This window comes from Balaenoptera musculus, chromosome 5 (genome assembly GCF_009873245.2).
Source record: "Balaenoptera musculus isolate JJ_BM4_2016_0621 chromosome 5, mBalMus1.pri.v3, whole genome shotgun sequence".
Taxonomy (NCBI): domain Eukaryota; kingdom Metazoa; phylum Chordata; class Mammalia; order Artiodactyla; family Balaenopteridae; genus Balaenoptera; species Balaenoptera musculus.
In genome coordinates this window covers 32,987,524-33,004,044 of record NC_045789.1, presented here as the reverse complement: position 1 = coordinate 33,004,044, position 16,521 = coordinate 32,987,524, and the positions used below count along the sequence as shown (strand labels likewise).

At 41.2% G+C, this 16,521-nt stretch overlaps 2 protein-coding genes across 15 annotated transcripts in view; one reads left to right on the top strand and one right to left on the bottom strand.

Annotated features, from left to right (window-relative positions):
- Nucleotides 1-16,521, top strand: part of SH3D19 (SH3 domain containing 19) — a 185,508-nt gene that overhangs the window by 18,458 nt on the left and 150,529 nt on the right. The window lies entirely within an intron of this gene.
- Nucleotides 5,339-12,975, bottom strand: PRSS48 (serine protease 48). Its single transcript, XM_036853402.1, is given in 7 exon segments — nt 5,339-5,406; nt 5,409-5,457; nt 5,460-5,723; nt 7,764-7,939; nt 8,663-8,925; nt 11,484-11,637; nt 12,777-12,975. Coding segments are annotated over 7 exon segments (1,020 nt in total). The 5' UTR covers nt 12,823-12,975.

Sequence of the window (16,521 nt, the reverse complement as noted above, 5' to 3'; positions counted from 1 at the left end):
GTAATGTAACATATTCACAGGTTTGGGGATTAGACAGGGACATCCTTGGGGGCCATTATTCAGCCTATCACTGCATTTGATAGCCCAGCAAACTGTTCCTCCTCCAGCCTTCCTCATTTCATTTAATAATATGGCCATTCTCAGGCCACTAACCTAGCAGTCATTCTTGATTTCTCTTTTCAAATCTTTATCTTTCCCATCCTCCTATTCCAATTACCACCCTCACTCCCATCACCCACATACAATCCATCGAATCACATCTGGATCCAATCAAAATGTTATCACAGTCCTACCCAACTGTGTCTAGAATCTGTCCTCTTCTCACTAATTTCCACTAAAATCAGGATGCCTTTAGCATTTTGGAGCCTTAAGGCCTCATCCCATCCTATTCTTTTCACTCCTGGGTGTTAATTATCAAAGTTAATTATGGTACAGGGCAGTGTGGGCTAGGTGTCATAAGAGTGGCACAAAGAGCCACCGGACTAGACCTCAGTCACTTTATTCCAACCACATGGAGATGGGAAGTGAAGACTTACATGGTAGAAGACACTGTGGAGAGAATTTGGGTTGGTTGAGGATAATTATCCTGGAAAGCAATTAGAATTTTCCATTAAAGGTTTCAGTCTTTTTTTATTCTTATGACAGTGAACATTTCCTCTCAATTATTGATTGTAAGGAATAAAATTAATCTCTGGTTATTTTGAATGACTCCTTCCCTTCCCTTCCTTCCTGAAGAAGGATCATGTTTAACAGAATTCTCAGGCAACTGATTTCTAGTATGTAAACTGTACGTAGTCAAATTTGGTGTAGAGAATATTATAGCTTCAGAATGAAACCAAGCATCTGAAAAGGTAAAATACCCATTGTTGAAATAATATAAAAATAAATCTTCCACATTTTATTATTCTGAATCCTTTTTCTGTAATATTGCCACATGTTGGGGGTGACTTTACAATTTAATGAAATAAAGAAAAAAATGGGTGATTACTTGAAATAGTCTATTTGTTATATGAATAGGAGATCTGGAAATAACTATATTTCCTCACTTTTGGGGGAAAAAAAGTTCTGGTTGGATTTCAGCAGCCTTAGTGAATAGCTTTATTTGTTAAATGTGACCTTAGCAAATCCAACCTTAATTAAAATTCCTCAGGACAAGAAAATGAAAATTGGAGCATATTAAAGCAGATATTCCAAGGAATAAAGTATTCTGCAAATTAAAATAAATTTTTAAGGCAGAAAGGCTATTGAGCCCACCTCCAAAATAAGATGTAAAGTTGTTCCTATTAATTTCCTCCTCATTTGGTCAGTGGTGGTATGGACTAAATTCGTTACCAGTAAGTGTGACATTTTAGTTTTGTGAATACAAATGTTTATTGATTTTTTGGTCCTCCAGTCATGTGTTACCAGTTGCTGTACTCATATATTGGGTTAAGCTTTATATTTTGTGTTTTAGCAATGGAAACAGAAAATGTATGTAGTTAGTTTGAGCCTTTTCTTGAAATACAATCACAAGAATTATTTAGAAGATCTTTAGAAAGCCCTAAATACACCATAGACTAGTTGTTTTTTGTATAAGCAGGAAAAAAACTTCCCTGCTCAGTTTATAAAAAAATACTTTATTGAGATATAGTTCACATACCGTATACTTCACCCATTCCCTGTTAGTTTTTAAAACCATTTCCTAGGGTCCTTTCAGTGTGTTTTTCAGATATTCACTGCCTCCTTTTCTAATCAACAGATTGATTGGGTTGAGGTATACAAGAGAAGGGCATTCCAGGTATAGAGGACAGATTAAATAAGGCCTTGAGGTGGAAATGGGAGGAAGGAATGAGAAGAATATTGCTCTGGGTAAGAAGGGAAAAAACAAATAGGAAGTAAGGTAGGTGTCTTAGGGATGAATTATAAAGTAGATGGTAAAAAACTTGGGCTTGTGCCTTTCTTCACCTTGGTTCACGGGACCTTATTATAAGGGTGGTGCAGGTAGGGGACAGGGAAAACAAGAAACAGCCCACAGCCTCCTGGAATCGAACCTTCCTCACTGATGTTCAGGTGCCGTAGTCTTCTAGTGTTTTGCTTGTTAGCTGACTGGGGTTGATTGTCTTTCTCTCTGCTTCTTGTCTAATTCTGCTACCATCCAGCTCCCCTGTCTACCATCCTAGCTCCCTCACAGCCTCTGCGGACTCCCATGAGCAGTGGTGTGGGACCTTCTGTTCTTCTATTCTTTGATAATTCCCCTGCTCTCAGCCCTCAATACCTTCCCATCCCACTGAGAATGTGATTCAGAGCCCTTACTGCAGCTCCTAGGGCGCTGCTCCCCCTTTGCTCCCAATTCCCAGCCCTGTCCCCCCGCCTCCGCTCAGCAGTGACCTCTGTTCTAACTCACACGCACACAGCCGTGTGCTAACTCATCCTCCCACCTCAGGACCTTTGTACTTGCTGTTCTGTCTACCTGGAAGGTTCTTAGGTATTTGTTTTGCTTCCCTCCTTCATGCGGGCCTCTGTAAATGTCACCTCCTTAGAGAAACTTCCTTGACCACCCGACCTAAAGTGGAGTCCCCCACCCTGATACCTTATCTGCTGCTTCTGTGTTACCTTCCTTTATCAGACTTTCTTGTACTTGGCATTATAATAAACATTTACAGTTGGCACTCCATAACCAGAGTTTTGCATCTGTGGGATTGGTTGAATCCACAAACGTGGAACCCACAGATTTGGAGGGTCAGCTTACTATGCCATTTTATATAAGGAACTTGAGCATCTGCAGATTTTGGTATCCCTGGAGGTACTGGAACAAACCCCAGTGGCTACTGAGAGAGGACTGTATTTTGCATTTGGTTACTGTCTCTCTCCCCCACTGGAATGTACACTCCTTGAAGGCAGGCTTGGTGCATTGTATATGTTGTGGTATCCTCAGTACCTAGAACATGCCTGGAACGTGGTGGGCACTTAATATTGTTGATTGCACACTGACATACTCTAGGGCCCATTTTCAGACTTCCCATGAGAAGGGGTCTGTTGGGTTGTCCAGTATTTAGTGCATCTGTTGGGTAAGATGTTAGGCCAACCTGCCCCCCTACCCGCTAGGCAGCTCTTAAGTCAAGAGCTCATCCCTAGTAAGTCCAGCCAGTAGTGGTCAGGTCATGTGGTCAGTGGTGAGGTCATGTGGTCTTCTTCTATAGTTATCCCTTTCTTCCCACTTGAATGGCCTGGTCTCTCCAAAAGGTTTACGTTTCAACTCTTGGTTCAGGAGAAGAATATTGTCAGATTCCCATGCTGTGGAACAGTTGCTTCCTAAGGGTCTGGAGGAATGATAGGAAGCAGTGTTTTGGCTTCCTTGACCTTCTTTATGGCCCCTTGCCGTGTCATTCTGGCTCATACATTTGTGTGTTTTCTCTTCCTATTTGTTCTTCTCCAGTTCTTGATTTTAGTCTGTCCTTTCTCCTCCATTTTCCTTTCTTGCCCCTCCTTTCTCTTTTTCTTTTCTCTCAGCTGCCATTTTGCTTTGCCCTCTGTATCATTCCAGAGCTTGCTTAGCTTGAATTATTGTCTCTGAGAAAGATTTCAGTTCACCTGCTTTGTGTACTGTTTGTTCCTTTGTGCCTTATAGGTGGAGAGAGGTACGAAAGAGAATGGGGCCAAAACATTCTTTCCTTCTTCCTTTTATTTAACCTGTATTTGAAAACCTACTTTGTGTAAGACATTGTGCCAGGTTCTGGGCTACCTCAGTAAACAAAAGGTCCTTAGTTGGGGAGACAGAGAGATTGTGTGTTTATTTCTCGTTCATTCATTCACTCATTCAACAAATACTTATTGAGACTGGAATATAGTGGTTGGCAAAAGCAAAAATTCTTCCTCTCATGGACCTCATTGCATTTTGGTAAGACAGACATACATTAATTAGACAGTTACACAAATGAATGTTAAATTACGCCTATGTTGAGTCCTATCAAGGAGGACACCGTATTGCGAGACTGTATATTGGGGGGATTTGTTCTCGTCAGGAGAGCTGGGAACAGCTTCCTTGAGGAAGTGAAGAGTGAACTGAGATCAGTAAGACTTAACCACGCAAAGACAGCTGGGAAGAGGAAATAGCAGATACAGAGGTCTGGTGCTGAGAAGGGGCTTCTGGAGCATCTGAGGAAGTGAGAGTGTAGAGAGCAGGTGGGGTGAGGCCAGATGAGGCTGACGAGGCAGCCTGGGATGAGATCCAGCAGGGCTTTGTAGGTCCTGCTAAGGACTTTGGTTCTTATTCTTTGAGCAATGGGATGCCTTTGAAGTGTGGTAAACAGGAGAAAGGAGGAGAAAAGCATTTTAAAAATCTTTATTTTTAAAACACTAGTCTGAATTCTGTGGAGAACAAATGCACTTGAGCATAGGTGTGAGTGACAGTAAGGATGTGGGAACAGCAGTTGGGAGGCTGTAGTGGCAGCCTAGAGGAGAGGTGAGGTTCAGGGTTAGCAAAGACTTTAACTTTCCAAACCTACCCTCACTTCCTGTTAAATGTATTTATTTAATCCAAAAACATTGTTTTTGAAAGTTGACTTACCCCAAAAGACACAGATGCAACAAAACTTAAATTCATTCAAATGAGAAATGAAGGATGATTGAAATAAAAAGGAGTATGAGTAGAATTATATACCAGATAGTATAGGATAAAGATAATGACTGAAATCATGTATAAAACTCAGCTCTGACCTCCTGAAGCCTAGACAGAAAAGGAAATAGTATAGGTCACATGATTGTTCAACAAAAAGAAACATACTAGTTAAGCAAGGGAAATAATCTTTTCCTTATAAACATTTAAAAGTACTTTATTAAGAAGTAAAATTAACCTGGATAGGTCCAGATTATTGAAACCCAAAACCTCAGCTCTTGAGATTATTGCATTAATCCATTTTTGGTGGTAGGTATTTCAAAACGTAAACATTTCAGAAATACTCAGAGCTGAACTACATACATGGGTTTCTTATTTACGCCTTGTTACAGAGGGGAAGCACAAAGAGCAGAGAAAGTAGAGAAAGATAGACCAGGTAAGATGCTCATAATGCAACCTATGGGCACGAAGTAAACCCTTAATGTACTTTCTTGAGGACCTTCCCATTTGCCTTCCCAGATACTTTTTTTGTTGCCTTCTTCTGTCACCATTTCATTTGTGTCTGTAAATACTTCTTCATGGAAGGCATCCTTCCTGCCTTGCAAGATGCATAGTCAGGGACAAAGAATGCCATGCACAGAAGTGGCATTCTTATTTCTCAGTTGTTCACATTCCAGCCAGTGAAACCTACTTCCAGAATCAAGAACCTCAAAAACAAAATCATTTCTCCTTATTTTAATGAAGTCATCCAGAGTTCCCAGCGACTCTCCTCGTGAGTTCTCTGCCCCTGGGGCTTCTTCTCCACGCATTCCTTCCTAGCCCTGTACTTGGCCAGCAGCTTCAGCTACACTGCCTACTCTCCCGGTAAAATGTGAGGCCCAAAGGCGCAGGAGGGTCCCAGGAGAGCCAGAGAGAGCAGTGCAGTAGGGAGCAAGAAGTCAGCTAAGTCCAGGTTGTTGGCATCCAAGACCTCAGCTCTTGAGATAACGGACATAATCCATTTTTGGTAGTAGGTCACATTGGTGTAGACTCCAGGAAAAGAAAGACCACATCCTGTTCCCCAGCTTGACAATCCTATCTGGATCCATATACCATCAATATGACATGACAGAGGCCCTCCAGAATCACCCTAAGGAAGAGATAAAGGTCATGAGCATAGTGAAGAAGGACCATGAAGAGGAGAGTGGTCACAGGGGTGGAGGTTCCTTCGAATGGGGCAGTGGAGCCCATAGAGCTGTAAAAATCCGGAGGGAGCTGGACTTCCCACTGACATGGATATTTAGAATCACAGAATCTGAAATTGGCAGAGACCTTAGCTAAATATATCAGTAGTTTCAAAATACTCGTCTGTGATTGAAAAGAAATAAATATGATGAATTTTTCACTAAATTCATTCAGTTGAATGAACTGTCCTTATTTTTCTATTTTTAGGTTCTTATTGCCTTTTTTAGTGTTAAGATAATGCTTTCTTATATAAAATGGTGGTGATAGTAGTTGGTGATGTATCTCTCAATCTTGCTATTTTTTTGTAACAGCTTTATTGAGATATAATTCACATACTGTACAATTCACCCATTTAAAGTTCAGTTTTAGTATATTCACAGTGTTGCTCAACCATTACCACAACCCATTTTTGTCACCCCCCAAAAAAACTCCATACCCTTTAGCAGTCACCCTCATTTCCTCCCATTCCTTCCAGCCCTAGGCCAACCAGTTACCTACTTTCTGCCTCTGTGAATTTGCATATTATGGATATTTTGTATAAATAAAACTATATATGACCTTTTATGTCTGGCCTCTTCCACTTAGTGTACTGTTTTCAAGGTTCATCCATGTTATGTCAATAGCATGTGTAAGTACTCTATTCCTTTTTATGGCTGAATAATATTCCATTATATTGACATACCACATTTTGTTATCATCAGTTGATGGTCAGTTGGGTTGTTTTCACTTTTTGGCTGTTATAAATAATGCTGCAATGAATATTCATGTACAGATTTTTATATGGATGTATTTTTCATTTCTCTTGGGGTGTATACTTAGGAGTGGAATTCCTGGATCATATGGTAAGTCCATACTTAACCTTTTGAGGTTTTCCAGAGTGGCTGCACCATCTTACATTCTCACTAGGTACGTGAAGATTCCAATTTCTCCACATTCCTTGCCAACTCTTGTTATTATCTATCGATTATATCCATCCTCCTGGGTGTGAAGTTGTGTCTCGTTGTTTGATTTGTAAATAATGAATATACAGACAGGAAATTTTGGCAGAGATATAGAAAAATGCGTGTGAGAGAGAGAGAGAGAGGGAGGGAGGGAAGGAGGAAGTAAAACCCAAGTGGTCATTCTAGAACTAAAAAATAAAATATCTGAAATAAAAATTTCACTAGATGAACTTAACAGTAAAATGTAGATGGCAGGAGAAAGAAGCAATGATTCTGAATATAGATTAATTTAAACTATCCAATTTGAAAAACAGAAAAAGGTAAAAATAAAATATCAGGGACTTGTGTGAAAATATCGAAAGTTGTAACTTACAAATTTTCTGTTTCACCCAGAAGGGGAAAAGAGAGAAATGAGGCAGAATAATAGTTAAAGTAATTATGAATGAAAATTTCCCAAGTTTTGATGAAAGGTAAAAGAGTAGATTAAAAAAACACGTCAGTGAATCCCAAATAGGATAAAGACAAAGACAGTCATACCAAGGACATGACATTCAAACTTCTAACAATCAAATATGAAGGAAAATGTATTGAAAGCCGCCAGAACAAAACACATCACACCCAGTGGAGGAAGACACAAATGATTGCTGAATTTTCATCAGACAGTTATGATCAGGAGACAATGGAATGACATCTTTTAAGTGTACAATGAAATGTTTCTTACTTCAAAAAATTAAAAACTTGGCACTTCTATGTCAACCTCTTAATATATTTATAAAAACATATGAGACTGTGAAAATCCAAGCACCAGTGGTTAGCATTGCTCTAGATCAGTAGTTGAAGAGATTAAATTAATAGATAAAGGTTAAGTGACTTATCCAGGTTAACACAAGAATTATTGTCAGAACATTTGTCTCCTGATTCCCAATTCACTGTTGTTTACAGATGGGCAAACCTGGATCCAAATTAAGATCTCATGTTAAAATTAAAAAATTTCAAGAGCAAACCCTGATCTGGCAAGTATCCTTTCTTTTCTCAAGATCACCAGCACAAATCATGCTTTCCTGGATGACCGGCTCTGTTTGTGGCAGTAGCTAACCCACCGGGTTGTAGATTTTTTCGCAATGCTGGTGTTCAATGATGGGTATTTCTGCTTCTTGGCGGATGGTAGGGTAGTCAGAATCTGTAGAGATAAATAGGAGTGAAAGGAAAAGCAGCCTGGAAAGGTACAGGGACAACAGTCAGTCCTGATATGCAGACATCTCTGAATGGGAATCCAAAAGCAGAACACAGTCACTTTCCAATCGTGTTGGCTAATGGAAGAGTTTTTTTGGTACAGTTTATCTAAAACAATGGATAATTCAAAATTCTATTTGTTTGGGGCTTTTCTAATGTGCCACGCGGGGCATTCCTAATGTTCTAACTAAAGAGAAGTGCTGATATATTTTGATTAAGTAAAGATGTGAGTATTCTACCGTATTCTAAAACTTTTTCCTTTCTCATTTTTCTGCTCCCAGATCATTTCCTGTCTTTACTCTATCCTGGGAAAGAGTTGACACAACACAACACTTTAAAAACAGATTTAAAGTACTAGACTCTTTCCAACCTTACATCAGGCTTGTTAACCTCTGTTTCAGAGAGGTAATTGTGTGTTTAGATTGTTAGTATTAAAAAATAAATAAATAAATTGTTAGTATCTTTTCTTGCTGCTATAGCTAGACTCTAGGCAGGATATAAGAGTAAATAAACATATAAATAAGCAAACATTTTATTTGAAGACTTTCAGATAGTGTCTGGTTTTGTTGAAAATATTTGCCGTAGTAATGAAATGCCTAGAATATGACTATTCTGGAATGGGTACAAGAAGGTGATGTATAAAACAACCCCTTTCTCTTCCCATTCTCACCTTCATCTTCTGCTTTTCCCCATCCAGTCACCCAGCAAGAGTCTGGAATTGTCCACTGCTTTTTGACACTGGACAAGCAAATGGGCAGGATGGAAGAACTGTAGGTGACTCTAGAGAACTGCCTCAACAAGGCAATGTCTGCAGTGGTACCGTGGTGTTTGGGATGGATGACAATTCGGAACACATGGTACTTCACGCCTGTATTTGAATGGCCTATGTCAATTGATCCCAGCCACACAGTATATAAGAAAGGAATCCAGCGCCTAAGGGGAAGAGAAAGAGGAGAATAAAAGTGGAGCATGCTTTTGTGCTACAGCTGGGTCAGAACAAGCTGCCTGTGTGTAGCACTAAGTCTTTAAGTAAGAAAGGAGGGTAACAGACTTGGAATTAACCAGGCTGCTTCCAACTTGGCATAGGGTTGGTTTGTCTTCTTTTCTCCTTCCCTCACTCCCTGATCACTCTTTCTTTTGTTGTCTGCTGTTTCTGTGGTCTCCTTTTATATGATTATGGCCAGAGTTTTGTCCTGTATTTTTTCCCTGGTTCTCTTATTCACCTCTACTATTCTCCGTGGTTTCAGCCATAGCCTATATGCTTAACAGTCATTGTTGTTTTATTTTCATTTTTGAGTTCTGAGCACTAGACCTTTATTTCTAAATTTAAAAATTAAAGCAAAATATAACCACCAAAGTTCATATATGATATATATGTAATTTAAATGTTCAGTAGTTTGATCAGATTTACAAAATAAATAAATAACAGAAGTTCTCTGCCCTACTGCCCTCAATTCATGCTATCCAAAGGCAATCACTTTCAACTCTTAGCTCTTTCTTTTAGCATTTTCCCGAGTGTTTTCAAGAAACCCTATATATTGCCATTAATTTTTTTCTTTCAGTTTTAGAATATTGTATTCCTCCTGTAGAAGGTGAGGATTGACCCAACAATTACTGCCAACTCCCCACTTCCTTTTCACCATCCTCCTCATCCAATATAACTTTTTGTTAAATCAGTATTTAGTATGTATGTTCTTGTGACTATGAAAACATTATTCACTATGAGGCCATATTGAGTACCATAATGAGATTTCTTGCAAAACTTTTTGCTTCTCCTGGAATTAATAATGTGGTCTCACTTCTTTGTTTTTTAAGTTTTCTATGTACCTATCACTGACTCATTATTTGTTCCCCAAACTGTCTACCAGAAGTGTATATCTCTCAATATGTTGACACCTGTTAGGCTTTTTATGAATACTATCCTTTTTCTAAAAAATTAATTAATTAATTATTTTGGCTGTGTTGGGTCTTTGTTGCTGCACACGGACTTTCTCTAGTTGCAGTGAGCAGGGGCTACTCTTCGTTGTGGTGTGCAGGCTTCTTATTGCAGTGGCTTGTCTTGTTGCAGAGCTCAGGCTCTAGGCGTGCAGGCTTCAGTAGTTGTGGCACACGGGCTTAGTAGTTGTGGCTCGTGGGCTCTAGAGTGCAGGCTCACTAGTTGTGGCGCATGGGCTTAGTTGCTCTGCGGTATGTAGGATCTTCCTGGACCAGGGCTCGAACCCATGTCCCCTGCATTGGCAGGCAGATTCTTAACTACTGCGCCACCAGGGAAGTCTTTTTTTTTTTTTTTAAGCCCTCAGCCCTCTAACTCCAACCTTGGTACTTTTCTTTATGATTTTCTTGAGGGTTTTCTTCTGTGTTGTATTCTGTTTTTTCTGGATCCCATGTTTTCCTGTCCCCGCCCCACCCTTTATTTTGGTGAAGCGCATTCTCCTTTGGCTTCCTGAGAAAATGTGCATGAGGGGTAATATTTTTTCTGCTTTGTATATTTGAAAATGTCTTATTTCTATCCCACACTTGATTGATCATTTGTCAATATGAGCAGAATTCTAAGTTGGAATTCTCTCAGCATTTTGAAGTTATTACTCTATTTTCTTTGAGCTTTCAGTTTGTTATTGAAAAGTCCTGTTGGTTTTTTTTTTTTAATAAATTTATTTATTTATTTATTTATTTTTGGCTGTGTTGGGTCTTCATTTCTGTGCGAGGGCTTTCTCTAGTTGCAGCGAGCAGGGGCCACTCTTCATCGCGGTGCGCGGGCCTCTCACTATCGCGGCCTCTCTTGTTGCAGAGCACAGGCTCCAGACGCGCAGGCTCAGTAGTTGTGGCTCACAGGCCCAGTTGCTCCGCGGCATGTGGGATCCTCCCAGACCAGGGCTCGAACCCATGTCCCCCTGCATTGGCAGGCAGATTCTCAACCACTGCACCACCAGGGAAGGCCCAGTCCTGTTGTTTTGATTTCTGGATATATGTCATCTCCTGTGGCATAACAAATTACCACAAAGCTTAGAGGCTTAGAACAGCAAACATTTCACAGTTTCTGTGGATTAGGATCTGGGTGCCTCTGACCAGGCTGCACTCAGGGTGGGCTGCAGTGTCATCTCAAGGCCCGACTCAGGAGGGTCTGTCACGTCTTCATTAACTGTTGGCTGGAGACATCAGTTTTACATGTGCCTCTCTCTACAGCTACTCACCACATGGTACCTTGCTTCTCTCAGAGATTGTGTTTGTGACCCAAAGCAGCTTAAGACAAAATTCCCTGACTGGTGTTTAGGAAGTGATGTGGTGAAAAGTAAGCAAAGTCTCTAACATAGTGACTATTTTCATCATTTTTTTTTCTACCTCTATGCCCTGTCCCTAGTCCAAGATGACCTAGGTTTCCTTCTGCCTGTTCATCTTGGCACTTTCCTTAGTCTGTTGGCTCATTCATGGGTTCATTCAAATATTTATCGGGAACCTCTCTGTGTGCTAGGCACCAACCAGCTAGAACTCACCTGTGTAGGCAGTGTGCTGCTGTCAGTATCCACCTGTCACTGATGAGGGAAACTCCACAGACGTGGGACTCGCCCAAGTGCAGGCTGACCTGCCAAGGCCGGTCCTCACCACCCACAGTACGGCTTGAGTATACAGGTCGTCCGCACACTAGAGAAAGAGGAAAGAGAGAAGCATGGGAATCCGGTTGTGCTGTTCTCCTGATCCGCATCTTATCATCTCCAAACTCCCATCCATTCCTGGGACCTGAGTCCTCCCGAGCCTCCATACTCCATCCTATTCCAGTTCCAAGCCCAGCAGTCTTGGGCCCAAGGGGAGACCACTCACCTGACTGCAGAGATTTCCTTTGGAAAGAAAATGATAGGCAAGACGCTAAAACAAGTACACCGTATCATTAGCATATAACAACACCTCTTATATCCAGATTCACTTAATAGAGAGGCTTTCTACCTACTTAAATTTCTCAGATTGGTGTTAAACACCAAAATTTTATAAATATCTACCCATTAGTGGTAATCTTGATAATTACATACTTACTTACCTAACTTTTTTAGCAGTATACATGGAACATAATTTAACTTTTACTTGATGATTCACGGCTGCCATCAGGAGTATCAAGCATGTGAGGTTGTAAATACATTAATGCCTTCAGATGATTTTGAGGTTTATAAGCTATTTACTTTTGTCATGTTTTCTTGAACTGAACTAGCATTTTGCAGTTTTGTATATCTTTCTTTCTTGCTACCTGTTATCTTTTTGCTGCTCTCAGCCTACCCGGCTTTTAAATCACTGTGGGCCAGAAAAATAAAATGAACAAGCTTATTCCTGAAATCATTGACTGGCGTTTGTACTTCCAGTTCCCTCTGCCTGAAATGCTCTTTCCCTCAATCCTCTTAGCTAAATCACTCATCTCCTTGAAGTCTTTGCTCAAATAGCTTCTTCTTAGTGAAACCTTCCTTGACCACCCTATTTAAAGTGACAGTGTCCCTGTACCTTAGACGCCCCTCTCCGGTCACAGTATTTATTGCTTTCTAACCTGCCTTATAATTCACATATTTGATATGTGCATTGACTAGAAGCCCCCCCAGGGGCAGGGATCTTTGTGTTTACTTCTATATCCATGAGCCTTGGACTGCTTGGGCCCTGGCACGGAGGGTCCCCTCAGGACTTTCGCAGGCCACACCATTCAGAAGTCACATCCCGTGGGTGGAGTGTCCTGTTACTCTATATGGTAACTTCTTGAGCCAAGAAACCTCTGCCTCCTGCTCTCCACTCCACCCCCAGCCTCAGGGGCTCGCCCAGCAGAAGGGGCAGCAGGAAGACGCAGCCCGCAGGGCCCATGTTTCTGTCCTCAGAGTCAGCACCTCCTGCTTTCTGGACTCAGGCTCCCAGGGCGAGGCCAGCCGGGGAGCAGCCGGAGGAGAGCGGCAGGACCAGCTTCTCCTCCTAGCTGGATCCTCGGCTTCGCCCCCTCCTCCCCTTTGGCCCTCACCCTGGCCAGGCGCTGAAGGGACCAGACTTGAGAAATGCAGCTACAGGACCCAGGGGGAGGAGCTGGGGCTCGAGGTGCCCCCTGCTGTCCAGGGAGAGCAGGGTGTCTGAGGCTTCTGCCTCCAGGGCAGGTTGGAGGGTACAGAAAGGAATGGAACCCTGTCTCTGGCAAGGAAATGGAAGATGAGCAGGATTCTTCAGAAGCTAGAAATGAAAAAAGAGGAAATTAACCCAGTACCTGGCTAATTTTTTCTAAATTTTTTTGTCTTCATCTTCATTTACAGTGTTAGCCAGAGACCGTATGGCAAGTCAGATTTTCTGGGAAACAGACTCTAAGACAGAGATTTGTGTGCAAGAAGTTTGTTGGGGAATGGTCTTAGGATGAACACCTCGAGGGGGGATGGAAGCAGGATTGGGCAGAAGGAGAGTTGATGTAATGCATCTGCAACAGGGGCCTCAGCCATTCCCAAAGGTTGCTCTGGAGCTGGGCTGGCCCTTCAAAGATGCCCTGAACTGAGGCTAGAAGGCTGAGCCCTTGGACTTCTGAATGACTGGGTGCAGGTTACCTGCAGGGGAGGGGGCATTACCTTGGGTGAGGCGGCTCTGGCAGCAGTTCTTGGAATTGGACTTGGCTTCGAACTGTCTGCAGCCAACACTCCTGGTTGCTAGGAAAGTGAACGCTTCAGTCCTGAAGGGGGGTCTGGGCCATGCAGCACAGCATCTGCTACAGAATTCTTCTCTGCGCCTTTTTTGTTTTCTGTACCCATAGTCTGTAGGGTAGTAGGTCTGTGGAGGCAGAATTCAGTGAAGTGTTAAAGCATGTTATTGCTCTCTTGCAGCTTAAAATTTGGGCAAGTTTGACAGAAACACATGAATAATTTTAAAAAAATAAGACCAGAAAATATAGCTGTTTGGGTAAGTGTTATTCAGTTACAAGCAACAGAGACTCAATGAAACTAGCTTAACCAGAGAGAGATTATTTTAAAGATATTGTCATGGGCTGCAACGTGTCTCCCCCCACCCCAAATTTATGTTGCGGTTCTAACCCCCAGTACCTTAGAATGTGATCATACTTAGAGATAGTGTCTCTAAAGAGGTAATTAAGGTAAAATGAGGTCGTTAGGGTAGGACTTAATCCAGTATGACTGATGTTCTTACAAGAAGAGGAAATTTGGACACATACAGAGGGAGAAGACGGCCATTTACAAGCCAAGAAAGCCTAGAACAGATCTTTGCCTCCCGTCCCTCTGGAGGAACCAACCATGCTGACACTTTGATCTCAGACTTCTCACCTCTGGAACTGTGAGAAAACACAGTTCTGTTGTTTAAGCACGCCCCCCGCCCCCAATCTGTGCTACTGTGTTATGGCAGCCTTAACAAACCAATACAGATATCTGAGGAACAGTAAGGAGAACAGAGTAGCAAGGACATCTGCAGCTATCCTAGGACAGACTGGAGACCAGGGTGGGAGACTGGAGCTGGCAGGGGGCTCTGGATCCACGATGGCTCGAGAGCTCAGAGCAGCAGTTCGGCATCCTCACTCTGGTCCTCTGCCGTCAGGATGGCCCAGCACTTTCCATGTCTTTTCATTCTATCCCACTATAAACTACCCAAGTTTTTCCTCATTTTCAGTTCAAATTCCGCAGAATTTGAACAGATGATCTTTTCTTACCAGCCCTTAGGTACATGGCTGTGGACTAAGTGTCTCTGCAGTAAGTGCCCTTTTGCATGATGAGGATGAAGGAATATGGCCAGCTAAGCTGCAGGGACTGTTGTGGTGGGGCGGACACCACATTTGCTGTATCTCAGTACAGTAAGGTGTTTACCTCTCTCAATACATTTTTTTCAGATTTTAGAAGTGAACACTTCACAAAAAATTAATCTTCCATCTCCTTGTTTACTGACTGCCACAGCTGTCTTTTTCAGATTTAGTTGTCTTCATTTGTGACTGCTTGGTGGGGGTGAAAATCTACTACTATTATATTTATGTTATCTCCTCCATACATTTTTAATGGTTTTTGTTTTATGCATCCTATGTTTTGTGTGTGTGTGGTTTATCCATTCATTCTGGTTATGTGTCCACCACTAGCTGCGCTTTTTATCATCATATGATGACCCTCTCGGTACTTTTCACCTTAATTTTTTCCTGAAATTAATATTGTAACCTGCAATTTTGTCCTGTTCATTTAATCAAAGAAAAGATTCCTTATTCGTATCACAATTGGTATTCCAATTAATTTATTGTATTCACAGGCAATTTTAACTATTTAGTCAACTTACTTAAATATAGCTTTTAAGAGTCAGACCTCAATTTGAGATTTGCCTTCAAGTCATGTTTGGAGTAAAGATCATCTTTTTGCAAAGTTACTACAGGTCTGAACAGGTCTTTCTGTTGATTTATCAAAGGAACAGAATTTGACCAGACACTCCTTTCCCTCTGAGGGTCCTGTGGTTGTCCTAGACCTTTGGACTTTTTAATATCCCTGCACAAATCTGCGGTCGCTGAAAACTCTTTACATATTAATTGGGTCATTCACACGATCTTTTTTCCCTTTTGCTTAAATGTTTTGTGAAAATGTATTTTTGGTTCTAATTTAGTTGGAAATAAACTTTATTGTAACTAAGATATGAGCTCCTTACTATTAAAATTGGAAGTAAAAGGAAAGAATTAAATAGCTATCTTGCTTTTCCTGTCCAAACTGTAGTTCAGGGTAACAAAACGGGCTTAGTTGATGAGGGAAGAATTTCAGCTAATAAATTCTTACTGGTTGGAGTGATAGAATTTGAAAGCAATACTTACAGCTCTTTATGAGATAATTGATTCAGGGGATGATTATCAGTAGTTGAAAGTTTTAGATGAAACAGCTCAGGCTGTTACTATTTGAATGCTCTGTTCAATGTTAACATCATGAAAAGTGGGATAAGGCAGACATGAGCCTCCTGATGTGACATAATATGAAGGAATACCCAATGAAGTTTTCTTGTCAAAAAAGTGAAACCTGAATCTCTAAAGCTACTTCTACTTATAGCAAATACAAGGGATGAAGGAGTAAGTTAAATTACAAGGCCAAGGAAGTTAACAGTCACATCCAGAATGTGGGACATTTTATAAAACAACTAACACTGGTTTCTATAACAAGTCAATGGTATGAGGGTACAAAGGGAGGGAAACTCCTCTAGGTGAAAAGAAACGTAAGAGTCATAAGTGTGTGTGGCCCCTGTTTGGATCCTGATTTAGCAAATCAACTCTAAGAAGACATTTGATACAAGCAAGGAAATTTGATAATTAACTGGGTATTAGATGTTACGAAGGAAATATTGTTAATCTTGATGGGTGTAATAATGATATTGAGTTATGTAAGAAAATGCCCATTTTTAAAGAGACAGTTGGAACCTATGAGTCCTTTCTAAGTCTAAGCTAAACTCTTCTATCATATTGGAGAAATCGCCTTTGGTTTTCAGCCCACAGAGCTATGCTGTCATTTTTGTGGGGAAGACTGCATGACCTTAGGCAAGTCACCTTTCCCCTAAGGCCTGTGTTTTCCTGTT